This window comes from Solanum verrucosum, unplaced genomic scaffold (assembly GCF_900185275.1).
Source record: "Solanum verrucosum unplaced genomic scaffold, falcon-dt-bn FXZP01000183.1, whole genome shotgun sequence".
NCBI lineage: Eukaryota > Viridiplantae > Streptophyta > Magnoliopsida > Solanales > Solanaceae > Solanum > Solanum verrucosum.
The window spans coordinates 3,310,741-3,327,953 of NW_026020430.1; the positions used below are offsets into that span (position 1 = coordinate 3,310,741).

General features: G+C 33.9%; 2 protein-coding genes across 7 annotated transcripts; both read left to right on the plus strand.

Moving 5' to 3' along the window:
- Positions 1–1,966: 1,966 nt before the first annotated feature.
- On the plus strand, positions 1,967–7,625 carry LOC125807997 (telomere repeat-binding protein 5-like). 6 transcript variants are annotated; one of them, XR_007441673.1, is made up of 10 exons: positions 1,967–2,175; positions 3,717–3,933; positions 4,034–4,886; positions 5,262–5,471; positions 5,590–5,658; positions 5,751–5,830; positions 5,961–6,202; positions 6,609–6,956; positions 7,036–7,099; positions 7,254–7,401. XR_007441673.1 is itself a non-coding variant. In XM_049487756.1 (10 exons), the coding sequence occupies exons 2-10, from the start codon at positions 3,853–3,855 to the stop codon at positions 7,422–7,424; spliced, it is 2,091 nt and encodes a 696-aa protein (XP_049343713.1). In that variant the 5' UTR covers positions 1,967–2,175; positions 3,717–3,852; the 3' UTR covers positions 7,425–7,624. The 6 variants fall into 6 exon arrangements, 5 of the variants coding, with proteins under 5 accessions (XP_049343713.1, XP_049343718.1, XP_049343717.1 ...); XM_049487756.1 differs by having other exon boundaries at positions 6,609–6,929; positions 7,254–7,624; XM_049487761.1 differs by having other exon boundaries at positions 6,612–6,929; positions 7,254–7,622.
- Positions 7,626–14,237: 6,612 nt separating this feature from the next.
- Positions 14,238–16,683, plus strand: LOC125807532 (scarecrow-like protein 14). Its single transcript, XM_049487256.1, has one exon. It carries the CDS (start codon positions 14,254–14,256, stop codon positions 16,510–16,512), a length of 2,259 nt encoding a protein of 752 aa, XP_049343213.1. The 5' UTR covers positions 14,238–14,253; the 3' UTR covers positions 16,513–16,683.
- Positions 16,684–17,213: the final 530 nt, after the last annotated feature.

Genomic DNA, 17,213 nt, shown 5'->3' on the forward strand with positions numbered 1-17,213 from the left:
AATTTTGGATAGACTTTCGGATACATCAACAGACATCCGGATACATAGAGGAAGGATGTATCCGAGAGGAGAGGGATGTATCAAAGATGGGAGGAAGGATGTATCCGAGAGGAGAGGGATGTATCAAAGATGGGAGGAAGGATGTATCCCAGAGGAGAGAGATGTATCAAAGAGGGGATAATACATCCAGATATATCCAGATACATAGGGAAGGAATGTATCCGAGAGGGGGATAGAGATGCATCAGCGAGAGGAAAGTGATGTATCGAGAGGAGGCTTTTTTTTTTTAATGATAGAAATTTTTAGAGATTATGATAAAATAAAATGTGTATTTATTCATTCAATACTTGACTACTCGTTATAAGTTTCGTACGTAGGCGGAGTCATGATTTTTTAATTAAAGAGTTTAGGATTAAAAAATTCTTTTACTTAATGAGCTTACATCGATTATTTATTATACATATAAATGAATTTTCACATACAAATAATTTTAAAAAAAAACGAAAAATGGATTAACAAGAAAAGATTAATGAAAAAGAACCCATAACAAACCTTTCAAAATTTTACTGGACTTATAGGACAGTGTTGAGAACAAAACAAGGTTTATCCATTATTTTGTCGAAATTAAGGGCATTTTTTATTTTATTTTAGTGGATAATCTGTCTCTAAACACACACCTCACCTTCAAATTTTACCCACGAGAGGTTTTTTGTTATCCCTTAATTTCTATTTACCCTTCTTTCACTAAAAAACCTCCCAACAAATCGAACTCAACTGTAAAAAACCAGTAAAACCCCCAATTAAAAACTACTTTAATCCTTAATCATCAATAATTATTTTTATCCCTTTTTAACCACCTGCGAGTTTTTTCTTTTTTGGATAAGAAAGTATCGGTAATCCGTTTTTCTCTACCATAAATCGACAAGTGTCAAATAATATTTTTATTTTTATTTTTACAGTTTCATCTTTAAAATTTCATTAATAGAAAATAAAATCTACTAAATAAATGGTTTAAACAACTCTCAGAAAAGAAAAAAAAATACTTATTTGCGCTCAATGCACGCAACAGACACAAAATCATTAATTAGTGTATGGCATGCTTACCTAAATTCCATCATTTAACACACATTTAACACATTTATCATTAATATATATCATTATCTCGATTTACTACTTTATCATAATAAATTAACATAAATTGTTTTAGAAAAGACATTGTCAAAAATAGGAAAAATACACATCTCTAACTTAACAAGAACAATAACATATACTCACCGAAATCTCATTAACAGTCGAGTATTGAAACTACCACTTAATTTGCAGCGAATTACTAGTTTTATTCTTAAGCTATTGACAATTTTAAAAATATCTCTTTACTTGATTGACTGAACTTAAATACACCCCTTATCTTGTCACATTAGTGAAATACATCTCTTATAAGTTCTCGGCAAATTTAGCAGTGTTTTCAACACTTCTTTCGACTTTTTATTAAGAGTCTCATGAGACAATTTGCTATGTTATGTGACATATCAGAGATGTATTTAAGTTTAACTAGTCAAGGTGATGAGTGTTTTTAAGGATGTCAATAGCTCATGAACGAAACTAACAATTTACGCTAAGTTCAAGAGTGTTTTCAATAATTTTCTATTTAATTTATAAGTGGTCAAGAACATTTCTACATCTCTAATCAAGTGAAGAATACTAATATTATATTAAAACATGTTTAATTAGTGAAGTCATCTAGAAGTAATTTTCTACAATAAAATGACAAAAACACCCAAAAAAATTCAAAGAAAAGCTTCTTGGTTCAGTTTAGAGTTTGTTGGACTACTGGTTTATCAGAACCTTTGTGCTGGTATTTTTATTTATTATTTTTTTATTTTGATAAATTAAAAAAAAAAAAAAAAGTTTCCCTGGCTTTGGTGACTCAACGTTTTTCTGTTGATGGATTTGTTGTCCCACGTGGCATGATCTACGTCCAACCTGACAGATTTTATATGGGCCCACCATTTGTCGAGTAACCGGGTCTTCAGGTGGTTTCTGCCTGTGACAGAAACCTGGTACTGCCCAGTGCATTTACCGTTACAGCCAGTAACTGTATAAGAAGTGGGGGTTTAAGACAAAACATGGCTGCTTTTCTCAGGGTTTTTCTCCATCATCACATTAAATTATGGGGTACATCTTTTTTTCATTTCTCATCTTCTATTTTGTTTTTCTATCATCATGGGTGATTTTGGTGTCTTTAGATATAAATTTTGTGTTTTTTAAGGTGGGGTTGTTTGTTTCTTGTTGTTGATTTGTTCCCAAATTCATGAAGTTGCAATCTTTGCTTTAACAACCTGGTTTTCTTGAAGAGAAAATTCTCAAGATGGTTAGAAGAAGAATGCTTTTCTTAAAGGTTTTTCTGTGACTAAAACAGAGTAATTTGGAATTCTCAACTGTCAACCTTTTCTCTGAATTTGGAAAATCTTGTTGTGTACATTTCTTGGATCCAAGTGGGGGTTTTTATTTTTGAAAATTTAATTCAGGGTATGTTGGATTAGATCTATCTATCTTTCTGTTGTTTTAATTTTGTTGATCCAACGCTTTGTTATTGTGGGGTGAGGGTTGGGGGTGGAGTAGGCAGGGGCAGGGGAAGGGGCAGGGCAGAAGGGGTTAATCTAACCCGTTCCCGGAAAATCTTGCTGTATATACAAGATTTGGGCGGGGGGTTTAGTTTCCTCTTTTTAAATTTGTACAATTTCCTTAAAAATGCTTTCTTTATCCCTTTAAACAAACGATGCATGGAAGAGGGTTCTATGTATGTTCTTTCTTGGTGTTGAGAGTTTCTAGCATATCCTTATTTTTTTGCATTGCATATGGATATTGTGCTTATGATCGTTCGTTCATATTGATTTGAGATGGATCACGTGGATATGGTATGGATATGGTACGAGTAAGATGCATAAGACCAGACTTTGTGACTTATGTGGGTGGTTTGATTCATATATCGCCTTTATTCCGACTCATCATGAAAAATGTTGTGTTGGAATGTCTATATGCTTCTTGTCATTCTTATTGTGTGTTGATCTGGTAATGGCTGTTTTCATCTTTTCCCAAATTTTGATGTAGGAAATAAGTAACCTCAGTGCATTTTTCATACTCGCTTTTGTTTTTTTATCTATTTACGGGAGAGGAGGACCTTACAAAACCATAGAGATCTTGCTAATCAAAGTAATCCCGTTGAATGTTGGAATAGGACTATGACATCAGTCAATTTTGTAGTGATCAAGCAGCCAATCATGGTTGAAATATGTACTTTGAGCTGTGTATTTAAGATGTGAAGCTTTCATTTACTTGGAAATCTAGCAGAACTTAGGGTATAACAACAAGCTAGATATAATTTAAACATATCAGATCGTAATCTATTATCCCCAATATCTAGGTTGATAACCATATCAATAAATGAAGATTATGAAACTGAGGATTTGGTTTGGCATAAAATTCTGCAATACAAAGGTGTAGTTTTGTTGGATTTGTTTCTACTGGCATCTGGTGCTTTATCAAATATTGGTGATTCTGTTATTTTTCCTTTTTTTCCCCTGGAATCTGAATTGAGAGAATTTCAACTCTAGGATCCTTTTGTTCCGATTTAGTTTTGATTTTACATATTTTTCTTGTGATTAACTTAATGTTATCTTATTTAAATGTCTTGAATTATAATGCTTCTTTTGCAGGTCTTTTCTTTCTTAGATTATTTGGTGCAGTTCACCGCAAAAGTTGTGTAACATGATGTTTTTACACTGTAAATTTGGGCAAAAAATCTCTGTTGTTTTGTGTTCTTCGGATCTTTCTTGGTATGGTTGATGAGATATGGTGTTGCAAAAGAGGTTAGATTATGGATTCAATGGCTATCAGGTGCCTCCTATACCTCGAGCTACCAGATCGCTTAGGGTAATCTTGCTTTTTTTTCAGATGCAATATTTGTCTTATTAGTATATTCCTCTGCTATAGAGACACGTATCTTGATCTTATTTCTCTGTCAATTTCTTAGAGAAGGGGTATTATTAGGAGGAAAGCTGATGGCAATGGAACTTGTCCCTTTGACTTGTTAGCTACTGTAGCTGGCAAGTTACTGGGGGAGGGAGAGAGCTCGCCTGATTCTACAGGTTCTGTTAGAGGGAAGGAGCAAGGTGCAATTGTGAAAGATGAAAAGGTAAAAGAGGCTGAGGATAGATCTCTAAAAGAAAAATCTTATACTGAAGGCTGTTATGAACGAGGCTTCTTCATTTCTGAGCTTGTCTCACAAGCTCCAGTTGTAAATCGTTCTTTAAGCGAACTGCCACATGTTCAAAATGATACGATCTCTAGACCTGCATCTGCCAGTATGAGTTCTGATTGCTCTGAGAAGTTACTCTCTGCTAAACAGTTTGTAAATGGTGAAAGCAGCGAGGAACATGAAAACTTTTCTTCGAAGACAGAACGGGAGGCTTCTGGCTGTGGAGTCTTTTCCAGTTGTACATTAGACACTGAAAACGATAAACAGATGAAAATTGAGCTGTCAAATAAAGCTAAAGTTTCTACTGATAAGGGGGCTGCAATTTCCAGTTCAAAGTTCCCTGATGTTTGGGATAAGAAACCTCCAACACTTGTTACTTCAGATGAAAGTGTAAAATTATCTCTGTCTACATATCCTGCTCCTTGTAGGTCCTTTCCGATGATTCGGAATGCTGTAAAGTTAGCTAATAAAGATGATGACGAAAACTCTGGGTGCACTCAACCTAGCACCCCAAATAAGGCCTCCGGGGCAGCACCACGTGTACGAGATCGGCCAATTAAGAAATTACTAGCTTCCAAATATTGGGAAGAAAATCTTAAATCTGATGATGAGGGTCATGCCAATTCTGGTAAGTGTTTACTCCCTCTGTTTCAATTTTGTTTGTCTTAACAACTTACACCAATCTTGTCTTAACAACTTACTCTATTGATGTAATGTTCATTCATAGTGGCCAGGCGGACCGTCTGGATGATGTCTCTTTCTTTTTTGATAACTCTTTAATTTCAACTTTTCACATGACATGTTTAAGCACAAGATTAAAGGAATTCTTGGTACATTCTACATATCTTCAATTTAGGACCACAAAATTTAATAGTCTTCTTTACTTTCATAAACTCCGTCCCAAGTCAACACCAGCCAAACAAATTGAAACGGAAGGAGTATTATTTATGCAACCCTTCATGTTCAATTGCTTAGGAGTTTGACATGAAGAGGACTTTTCCAGGTGCGAAAACAATGCATGTTTACTACAACAGAAACATTGGCTACAAGCACCAGAGGTCTCAGAGGGATTTTCCTTTCAAGAAAAGAAAGCTCTTTAAATGTGGCTCGTTCTCCAATTCCGAAGGAGAGATGAGTACGGATGGAATAAGTAGTTCTCCAACAAATGACTTACATGGAAATGCTTCCGGTAGTAGTAAAGCATCTTCAGGAGGTATGTTCTCTTCATAGTTCACGCCTTCATACAACAACATGCACATGACTATGCATAAACGTGTATGTGTTTGATTCCTATTGATACTTAATTTCCCTCTGCATATCGACTCTGACAGGCTGCGCAGCGGCTGGAACATCAGTTTTTAATGGAGGTCGTGAGTTCCTCAGGCCTGGTGATTCCCATGGTGAGAGGGCCTTCTTTCGGAGTCACCACATGAACTCTTTTGTACCCCTCGCTCCTTCATGGTTCTAACATGGATTTTTTCCTTTCGTGCAGTTAAGTTTAGAATTAAGTCCTTCAAGGTTCCTGAGCTTTTTGTTGATATTCCGGAAAATGCAACTATTGGTTCTTTAAAGGCATGTGAAAGCATTACCTTCAAATACTAATCCACTTTTCTTAATTAGGATTATATCATCAGTATTCCATCCTTTTTTTTTTTTAATTTCAATGTGGAAAAGCACTATTCATGCTTCTAATATTTTGCAGAGGACTGTAATGGAAGCAGTGACTGCTATACTTGGTGGTGGACTACGAATCGGTGTGGTTTTTCAGGGTAAGAAGGTTAGAGATGATAACAAAACCTTGTTACAGACTGGAATATCTCACGATTACAAGCTTGATGCTCTGGGCTTCTCACTCGAGCCCAATCCAGTTCAAACTTCCCAACCTCTTGGTCAAGACTGTCGTTCTTGTGTACTTCCTTATGAAACACCTCAACGGCTAACAAGGTATTCCATTTGTCGATCTATGGTGGATATTAGGACCGCAGCCATTTCTATTATTGAGCTGCTGCTGATGCTGCTTCAATTTATCTACCAGTTATATGGGTAGATAGATATATACGTGTGATTATTGTGAAATTAGAAGTCAATAACTTCTTTCAAATCTTCACGGGTTGTTTCTACTCTTTCTAGTATTTTGTCTGCCCTGAACCACCCCCCTCCCCCCTTTCGTGGTCTTTAAACTTTTAAGCTTAGTTGAAGTGTGTGACCATCTCATCTAAAATCTTAAGTTTTCAGAGCGAGCACACTTTTTATTATTTCATTGTATTCTCAACAACCTTTTTTTTGGAACTACGCTCCCTTAGAAACGTTCTAGAATCAGAAGTCCATGATTTTGCACTATATATGTCAGCAGGTGCCCATCTCCTTCTACTGCGGTTCATTCTGGCATTCAGCAGGGGAGATCTGATGATCATACAGGAACAAGTTTGAGTAACTTTCTTGAAAGTGACCATGAATCAGCTCCATCTCCTCATTATGCGGCTCTAGAGAAAATTTCCGCAAATTCAAGAGCATTGGTTCCACTAACTGCAGTAAATGCAGAAGCCTTGTCTGCAGTCCCATTGCGGAAGCCCAAGCGATCCGAGGCCACACAACGTCGAATCCGTAGACCTTTTTCTGTCTCTGAAGTGGAAGCACTTGTTCAAGCTGTTGAGAAGCTTGGAACAGGAAGGTATGTTTAGTAAAACCATAATTCAAGGTACGGCTATCCATACACCTTCCGCTTACCTCTTGAGTTCTCTTTCACTTTTTTCAGTTATTGTCTTATCGTTTTGCAGATGGCGTGACGTTAAACTTCGAGCTTTTGATAATGCCAAACATAGAACTTATGTTGATTTGAAGGTATAACATGTCAATCAATTGACTTTTAAAGTGGCATACTTGCATGATGTACTTCATTTCCATTACATCTACATTACTTAACAAAACCTTCTGCGAATGAGCTGAACACATAGTAATCGCATGATATGGAATTTGATTGATGGTTACCATTCAGGACAAATGGAAAACTCTGGTGCACACAGCAAGAATATCCCCTCAGCAAAGGAGGGGCGAGCCCGTGCCACAAGAGCTCTTAGACAGGGTCCTCACCGCTCACGCTTACTGGTCACAACAGCAAGCCAAGCAACAGATGAAACAGCCATCGGAGACTTACCTTCTTCTCTAGGAACGTCGTGGAAGTGGCCGGGGAGTAAATAAGAGTTTAGATTATTTTGTTGAGTGTAAAAGGTGTTATGTTAATAAAAGTAATACCAGGGAAAGTCAAGTTCCTTCCCAAGAGGAGTTGAAGCTGCTCTTGTAAATGTTTTGATAGAATAAAGTGTTTTGCTAACAGAATTTTTTTTTGTACTAAATGCTTCTTTTCTTGGAAAGAAGTTCTTTCTGATTCTGAGGTAAGGGTGTTGTATTTTGTAGTTTATTTGTCCCTTCAATTAGAAAAGGGAAATGTAGTTGATTGTAAAACTTATCATAATATAATTCTTCTGTTTTTTGGACATGAATATTAATTTTGAGATTTTAGATACAACTATTATTTGTATTTCTTTTGGTTCATCTTGTGTACTAGTAATATTACTGTTAAAGGGTATGGTGGATGTTAGAGATTTCTATGTTTTGAGTTTGAGCTTCGAGTTTCTCATCAAAAACTTGATCACTTTTAAATTTTATTCTTAAGAAATATACTAATATATTTTTATTTAAATAATTATTTATCTATTTTAAAAATATTTTACTTCTATTAGTTATAAGTTCAATATCAATTGATTTGAAAAATAAAAATAACTTCTTTTTAATTATTAGATATTTAGACATAAGGATAAATGTGGTCCCTAAAATAGACGGTCAGGGTGAAATTGATCCCAAAACTTAACGAAACATAAGCCCGATATTTTCGATAAGTCAAAGCTATTTTTGTAAAATAAATAAATAAATTGTTGTCACTTTTAAATCATTTTTTTTAGTAATAGACTTATTATATCCTTAAAAAAAGAAGTTGTCGGTTAGATATGTCTCAAATCTATCTTGTATATTTATTCATTAATTTTAGAGTTGTCAAAAGGGTCAACTCAATCCCACCCGGTCCAAGCCTCGTGGGCCAAGAAATTTAAAGGGCTAAGACGGGATAGCTCTTCATTTGAAAAGACCTGAAAATGCTCAACCCAACCCTAGAAGGGCTAAGGGCTGGGGCGGGCTAGCCTTTTTTTTTCAAACTTAAAATTCCAGAACATCAAGAAAATGAGAAGATTTCCAAATCAAAAATGGCAAACAATGGTGTTGTTTCAATAACACTAGCAAAAAATCTAGTGTAATTAGTATGTATCTAGGATACTAGATATGCGAGATACATGTATCTGGTGTGATGCATCCAAGATACGTGAGCGAGATAAGCGAGTGGCAAGCGAGATGGGAGGGAAACGAGGGCACAGAATTTGTCTATGTATCCTAGATAGATGCGAATCCACTTGGGTAAAGTGTACTAGAACAAATTAACCTAATTTTGAGTCCATGTATCTGACGTACCAAAATCTGGTAAGATTCTTAATATTACAACATAACGTGCATTTAAGTAATTAGCTCATATACTAACGAGATTGTTGTAAGTTACCCTTAAATAAATAGTTTTTCGTCCATGGTCTGGTCCGATCAAGCCTCATGGGCCAATGACTTTTATGGGTTAGGCTTATACGCCTTATTTTAAAGGGAAACTTACATAAATATACTATAAATAAAAAAATATTTACCATTTATAGGAATTTTTTCACTTGATCATTTTTAATACATTTATAATACAGTTTTAATACATATTACAAAGAACAATTTATACATATAATACAAGTTTTATTGATGGATAATACATTTGTCACACATTTTAATACACTTGTAATACAATGTATCAACTTCTTACCAAACAAGCATAATATATTTTTAAAAACAGTTATAATACACATATATTGCATACTTAATTCACTTTTAATACATATTGCAGATTTAACATAGTATTGTTATGTATTACTATAAATGGTAATAAATAAAAAGTATCGTTAAAATCAGTAATTATTTATTAAAAGACACTCATCTAATATAAGTAAGTTTTCCTATTTAAATCGATTTGAAAATCCTATTCTATCCCAACCCTACCCCAATGGATTGGATTGGGCCGATCCCATAGGTTAAGCCTATTTTGAGGGCTTAATTTTTTGCTTCTCTATTAGTAGTATTTTTCCAACACGCATTACTTGTTAGCAAAGGATCATGCATGATTGATGATAATTGAAATCTTTATGTTTCTTTGTTTACTTTTAATTATGCTTTGACTACGTTGCGACTTGCGATGAATAATCAATACATAATTATTTGTCAAATAATATTTTTCACCAAATCTGAGAAAACTGGCGGCCAAAGCCCAAATGTGAGTATGTGACCATGGTTGGTCTCATATATTATTGAGATTGATGGTGGAGCAAGAATTTTTAATTTTAGGATTTTTAAATTTTAAAATAATAATTTCAAGAATAATATTTATATACTTAATTTAATATATTATTTAAATAGAATTTATTTAATATAATTTAATTTAATCGTATTCGAACTTCTAGCATCAGATCACTATAGTCAAAGAGATTCAATTTTAGAACCTCTCATGAAACTTCCGCTTCAATATTTTTACTAATTTTCTGTTAAGTGGATGAATAAAGCTTAACATACTTAATTGATTTGGTCAAATCATTATATAGTTTATTTGTTTTATCATCTGTCCCCTCAACATATATAAGTTATTTGACTATGAACTTAAATAAAGCCGTTCATGATTCCCTATGGGGCCAAGATATTCCCCCCTTAGAATTTAAATAATGGTATTTTTTGTGTGGTCATAATGGTAACCAACGTTAGACTATTTAATTAAAAAGTATATTTTATATAAAATATAAATGGGTAGAACGTTGTATCAGTCCTGAAGAAATGAAATGCAAAAATTGAGGTTGCGCATGACCAATGAATTTTAGAATCAGTTCAATTATGGAGAGATTCGATTTTATAACTTTTTTATAAATTTGTTTTTTTTAATGAGATATTTGCATTTTAATACTTGGGAACTTTTTTATTTTCATATATAAATTTTTTTTTTCTATTCAATTGGTAAGTGATAATCCTTTCCACTCAAAATTTTGTTCCAATTGTTGTTCATAGTCAAGCAATGTTCTATTTTAGAATTTTCTAATTAAGTACTATATTTATTAACTTCATGTTTTGTTACTTTTGTAGTTTAAAATGATTATTTTGAGTGCACAAAATTTATTAGTTAAAGAAGAACATGCAAAGACTATTTATTGGTAAGTCTATTTAAAATGTGAAAATTAAAATTTTAAAATAAGATATAGAGTATTTACTTAATTATATACATGACAATGTATATTACTTAAATTCAAAAGATAATAGTGATTTTAATCATAGTATTATCAAGTTTGCCCATAAAGTGTCTTGCATATATTGTTTCAAATCATAATTTGAAATTTACAATTGATTTGAAGTTAAATTTTATTTGATCATAGTAGCATTTAAATCTCAATTTTTTTTCCTTATAGACATGAAAGACATAATTTGTGAAACCCATTAAAATTTTATCAATTCATGCAATTTTTTCAAGTTAATAAATCTAGTTCATAATAAAGTATAATATGCTATCAAAAAGCTACGCTAAAAAGTGTGACATTAATTAAATGAAGTTAGTTCAATAATAAAAAAAAGAAACTAAGTATGAATTGTAATGCAATTACTCTTTAATATAATTCTCCTGCGTATCAACAAACAATTTAATCTTTTTTTTAAAATCACAATTTAAATTTTTAAACTCTACATTTAAAAAAAATAAATGAGATGTTACTCTTGAGCTTTAAATTGAACACCAAATTCTATGATTAAACACATGCTCAGTATCCTGTCTAGTGTCGGAAGAATATGACAAAAAAGATTAGAATATTCAACTTATTTGTATAATACTAATATTTTTCTTGACTAAAAGTGAGTAAATATTACTATAAAATAAGTCGGTTCCAAAATTTGACCCGGCCCAATTTGCTTCCTCTCCAAGTATATATTACTTTACTCTTCTACATACAAACAAACTAATGTTGTATGATGTAAGAATATTATAATGTGAACAACCTTCTTCCATTCCTAACACAACAATTTTAATAGAATATAAAATCAAAAGTAAATATTTGACTAATTTGATAAATTATCGATGTGCAATCTCACAATTCTTTGGTTTCACAAAAAATATTATTTGACAATTTATGAATTGACAAACACAAACAACGTGTTTAACAATTAACACAATAACCTCGTATTCATGTTTTTTTTTTACATAGTTAATAAATGAGTTCTAATTAAATACCCTTCCGCCTCAAAAATTCTAATTATAACATTTTAATCACTAAATTATCCTTTAAAACGTGTTTAGTACATTTCCAAACACCAAACGGAGTGACAAAAGGAAAAAAACCAACCAGCTTCCGGGTCTGACCCGACTCGGTGGGCTAATTTGGTTGATGAACAAAAGATCACTCATCAGCCAGTGATGAAAGGCAATCCACCATGGATTTAATAAATTTTATATACTCATAATATATATAAAATGATTTTTTTATCTATATAAATGGAATTTTATTAATTATAATAAGGTACTTGTAGCATAATTGTAATCGGTTAATCTATACTAACTAAACAAAATTATATATAATTAAAATGAAAATAATTTAACAATATAAAAAGTTCTATGTCCCTAGTATATAGATTTTAGGGGTCGTTTGGTTGGGAACAAGTTATCCCAGGATAAGTTGTCCTGTGATTAGCTATCCTAGGATAACTTATCCCACCGTATATATGGGATAACTTATCCCATCACTATGATATAAATGGTGGGATAGGTAATCCCAAAATGGCAACCAAACAACATACACAATTTTTATTCCATCACTATTTTCTTATCCCATAACTATTATTTAAAAATACGTCACCAAAAATTCAGTGAGTATTTTATTTTGTAAACAAGGAAATCCAAATAGAAAATGTATCAAATTTAGCTATGTAGAGTCAAAATTAGGTCTATGAGTAAATATATATGTTATATATCTTACTCATTTGATTTTTGTGTTTGCTTCTGATTTATTTTTTGTGATTGGCATCATTTGCTGCCTTTTGTTTCAATGATTACTTTTGATTCTTCAAATTATTGTAGATTTATAAGCTGGATATATCATTTGCTTTCCTATTTGATGTCACTTTTGATGTACAACTACTCAGATGTTGTTGTTATTATATTAAAAATAATTAATGTTCTGATAAAAAAAAAGTAGTGAATAGTACTAATTTGATTCACATTATAATTCATAAAACACTATAGAATCTTTTAAATTATCATGGCACGCAATTCAAATTCATCTAATAATTCTTATTTTATTAACTGAGTGGAAATTTATTCGGATCCTATATTTATAACTAACACAATAAATCCATGATACATACACAGATACACGTAGCTAATTGGAAATAGAGATCCATAAAAGGGTGCTATATAATCCATTAAGGCAAATACATTGTTTAGTATATAACGCTAATAGTTTTCTATATAAGGGATTAACACGAGTATAATTCATAACTTAATTAACCATGATAAATTTGTATTTTCTTTATGATTTGACTCGAATTTTAAGAAAAAATAATAATTTTATGATCTTAAATTAAAGATAGGTAACATATACTAAAATGTCCTCCAGACTAAAAATAAAAATAAGAAAACCAAATCAAAATGAAAAATATGATTCGCTAGAAATGGAAAAAAAAAAACATTTATTAAACGAATTAAAATAAAAAAATTGAACAAATAAATTAAAACGAAACAAATATAATTTGATATAAATATTGAATCTCGTAATATTTTTTTTCTCCCTATGAATTGTGTGGATAGAGTCACCGTCTACTCGTTCAAGGGGTAAAATGGGACAGTGGGGCACTTGGCGCCGCGCTCTAAGAACAGAAAAACTACCAATCAGCTTGGCACAGTACACAGAGAGAGACAAACAAAGAAGATGAGTCGACCCGACCCGACCCGACCCATGAACACTTGTTGACCCATCAAGTTTTATCTCTATCACATTTTTACTTTCTTTTTCCTTCTCGTTCACAGAAGGTTCCTTTTTCTTGTCTTGGCTTAATAAAGGCGCAGCCTTGACTCGTGTGCATCAATTTTTACATACTATCTTCTTTGCTTGTTTTGCCTCTTTTTATTTTCAAGCGCCTGCCTCTCATTTTTTCACTTTTGCTGTCATCTTGTTTCACTTCACTCTAAGGTATGCTCATTAAATAAATATTGATTTTTGTTTTTCAAGTTGAGATTTTTCTTCATTTTTGAATTGGGTTTTCGTTTATTTCATGTTTTTTTATAGTTGATTTTTCCAACGAGTGGCTTATGCTTTGTTCCCCCTGTTTTTTTTTTTCTTTGAAAAACAAGAAATCATGATGTTTTGTAGCAGTTTGGTGTTTTGTGCCTGTGTTTTCTTTCATTTCTTGAAGTTTTGCAACTAAAGATTTGATCTTTCTTGTTCTTTTCTGTTATGTGGGTTGTATTGATTGCTTCTTTCTGTTGCCATTAATGGGTTTTAAGATCAGTGATGATTTTTGTGTTTGTAGAATTTGTATCTATTTGAGTATAAAGTTACTTCATGTTTATAGTTTGTGGAAAAAAATAGTAACTTTTTGCCTTTGGTTGTTTGTTGTTGGGCCTGCTCAGATGTTAAACCAGGCATGAAGTTGGAAAAAAAGTTGATTTTTTTTCAGTAATCTTTGGGTTTTTTTTTCCCACCATTAGCTGGTTTTTCTATTGTATATTCTCATTGTTTATTTTGACCTATCAATGCCTGTTTCATTCCTTTTCTCCCCTTGTGTGATGTTTTCCTTCTTTCTTTTTTGTTTGTAGATTGGATTGTACACAAACTGTTATGGATCCTCGATTCATTCCGTTGTCTGATCCTGTAAACACTCTCGAGTTCGAAGATCAGATCAATTTGTCTAGCTATGAGGGGTCTCTGAATCCTCCTCACAGTTATAATGATGACTATGTTGCTTTTGGTGTTCCGTATACTGCCCCAAGTGTAGACATTGGTAATTTCGCTCCATCATCAAACGTGAGCTCGGAAGTGGACTCTCCAGATGATCATGACTCTGATTCTCTGTTTAAGTACCTAAACCAGATACTTATGGAGGAGAATATTGAAGATAAGCCCAGCATGTTTCATGATCCGCTTGCTCTAAAAGCTGCTGAGAAGTCCTTATATGAAGCCCTTGGCAAGTCGTACCCTCCTTCACCCTATCGTACCCCTTATCATGTTGACCATCAGTCAGAAAGCCCAAGCCCTGACAGCATTTTCCAGACTTCCAGTGATCATAGTACAAGTAGTAGCAATGCCCATAGTAATTCCATGGATCCTCACTGGATTGTTGATCCTGGTGTATCTAGGTTGCCTTTGCCTGTGGAGAGTCATCCATCAGAGTACTCCATCCAACCTTTGATTCACAGTAACTCAGAGAGGTCTCATGGTTCTTTAAACAACATCAACAACTTGAATGTCCATATGGACTCTTTTTTAAATCCTAATGCTCTTTCAAACATGTTTACTGATAGCGAGTCTATCTTACAGTTCAAGAGAGGGGTGGAGGAAGCTAATAAATTCCTTCCAAATGTTAGTCAATTTGTTGTTGATTTGGATAAATATACCTTTCCTCCAAAGGTGGAAGAAGTGACCAAAGAGGCTGTGGTCAAGGTAGAGAAGGATGAGAGGAATCACTCAGATAATGGCACTAAAGGAAGAAAACATCAGTATCCTGAGGACAGTGATTTTGAAGATGAAAGGAGCAACAAACAATCAGCAATATATGTGGAGGAGGAGGCTGAGTTATCAGAGATGTTTGACAGGGTTCTGCTTTGTACAGATAAAGGTGAGACAATATGTGGTGATGTCAAGTCTGAAATGCCAGTAGACAATAGTTTAGATCAGAATGGACAAGCCCATGGATCAAATGGTGGAAAAACTCGTGCTAAGAAACAAGGAACTAAAAATGAAGCTGTGGATCTAAGGACTCTCTTAGTTAGCTGTGCACAGTCTGTTGCTGCTGACGATCGCAGGACAGCTTATGAACAGCTAAAGCAGATCAGGCAGCATTGTTCTTCCATTGGTGATGCATACCAAAGGCTGGCCAGTGTATTTGCTGATGGCCTTGAAGCCCGGTTGGCTGGCACTGGCACTCAACTATATGCCGCCCTTGCTCCTAAAAAGATTACAGCTGCTGAGAAATTGAAAGCATACCAGGTTTATCTTTCGGCATGCCCGTTCAAGAAAATATCAATATTCTTTGCGAATAAAATGATCTTCCACACAGCATCGAATGCCAGGACATTGCATCTCATAGATTTTGGTATACTATATGGTTTCCAGTGGCCAATACTCATCCAGCTTCTCTCAGAGATACCTGATGGGCCTCCAAAGCTTCGCATTACTGGAATAGACCTTCCCCAACCTGGCTTCAGGCCAGCAGAAAGCTTAGAACAGACAGGGAGCCGCTTGGCAAAATATTGTGAGCGCTTTAAAGTACCATTTGAATATAATGCCATAGCAACACAGAATTGGGAGAACATCAAACTTGAGGACTTGAAACTTGTAAGTGGTGAGACTGTTGCTGTGAACTGTCTTTTTCGTTTTAAGAACCTGTTGGATGAGACAGTGATGTTGGATAGTCCAAGGGATGCAGTTCTGGGCTTAATTAGAAAGATGAATCCGGATATCTTCGTGCAAGCTGTAATCAACGGATCTTATAATGCGCCCTTCTTTGTCACTCGCTTCAGGGAGGCCCTCTTCCATTACTCTACTCTCTTTGACATGTTTGATACTACCTTACCCCGTGATGATCAGCAGAGGTTGCATTTTGAACAAGAATTTTACAGACGCGAGGCAATGAATGTCATTGCTTGTGAGGGTTCCGAGAGAGTTGAAAGGCCTGAGACATACAAGCAATGGCAGGTCCGCAATATGAGGGCTGGATTCAAGATTCTTCCGTTGAACCAACAACTCGTGCAGAAGTTAAGGTGCAAGGTAAAGGCTAGATACCACCGCGATTTTGTGTTTAATGAGGATGGTAAATGGATGTTACAGGGTTGGAAAGGCCGGGTAGTATGCGCTAGCTCATGTTGGGTGCCAGCATAGAAGTATCAGAAACATGTTTGTTAGTCAAACTTTTAGTTCATAGGGATGCTGTTATGTTAGCCAAAAACGATGTGTTCTTTAGCTATTATAATATGTACATAACGCTGGCCCTAGAAGGGATTAGTCTTGCTAATCTTTGATATTACAACTCTGTTTCTCTTTGCAGTTCAATTCTTTTTCTTTTGTTTTGTTGGTTTATTTAATATATAACAGGATTCGAACTTGGAGGGTGGGAGCTTGTAGGATATGCTTTTAAAAAGACATGTGAATATGCTTTTAAAAAGTCCGAAAAGATAATGTCAGTAAAAGGATACTGTCATTGATTCTGAGACACTTTTTTGCTAATAATTGTCTCATCACTAACTTCAAGAATATAGGGATTATTTATTTCATTTTATAATATAGTTTTTAAACCTTTAATTGATACCTTTATAAGGAGCGTAACAAGGATTAGAGGTAAGGAAATCTGGTCCTTATAAGTTAAAATTATTTTTAAAAAAAATAATCATTTTGTATTCACAAATAAAAAGCTAAATTATTAAATGGTGTCACCAGCTTAATTCAAATATTTTCATTGACAACATTTTTATTTTTATTTTTATTTTGGATTTGTAGGCCTGTAAACCAGGAGATTTTAGTTGTTGGGGGGGGGGGGGGCGGGGGGGGGGGGGAACGAAGCTGGTCCATAATTTGATTGTTGT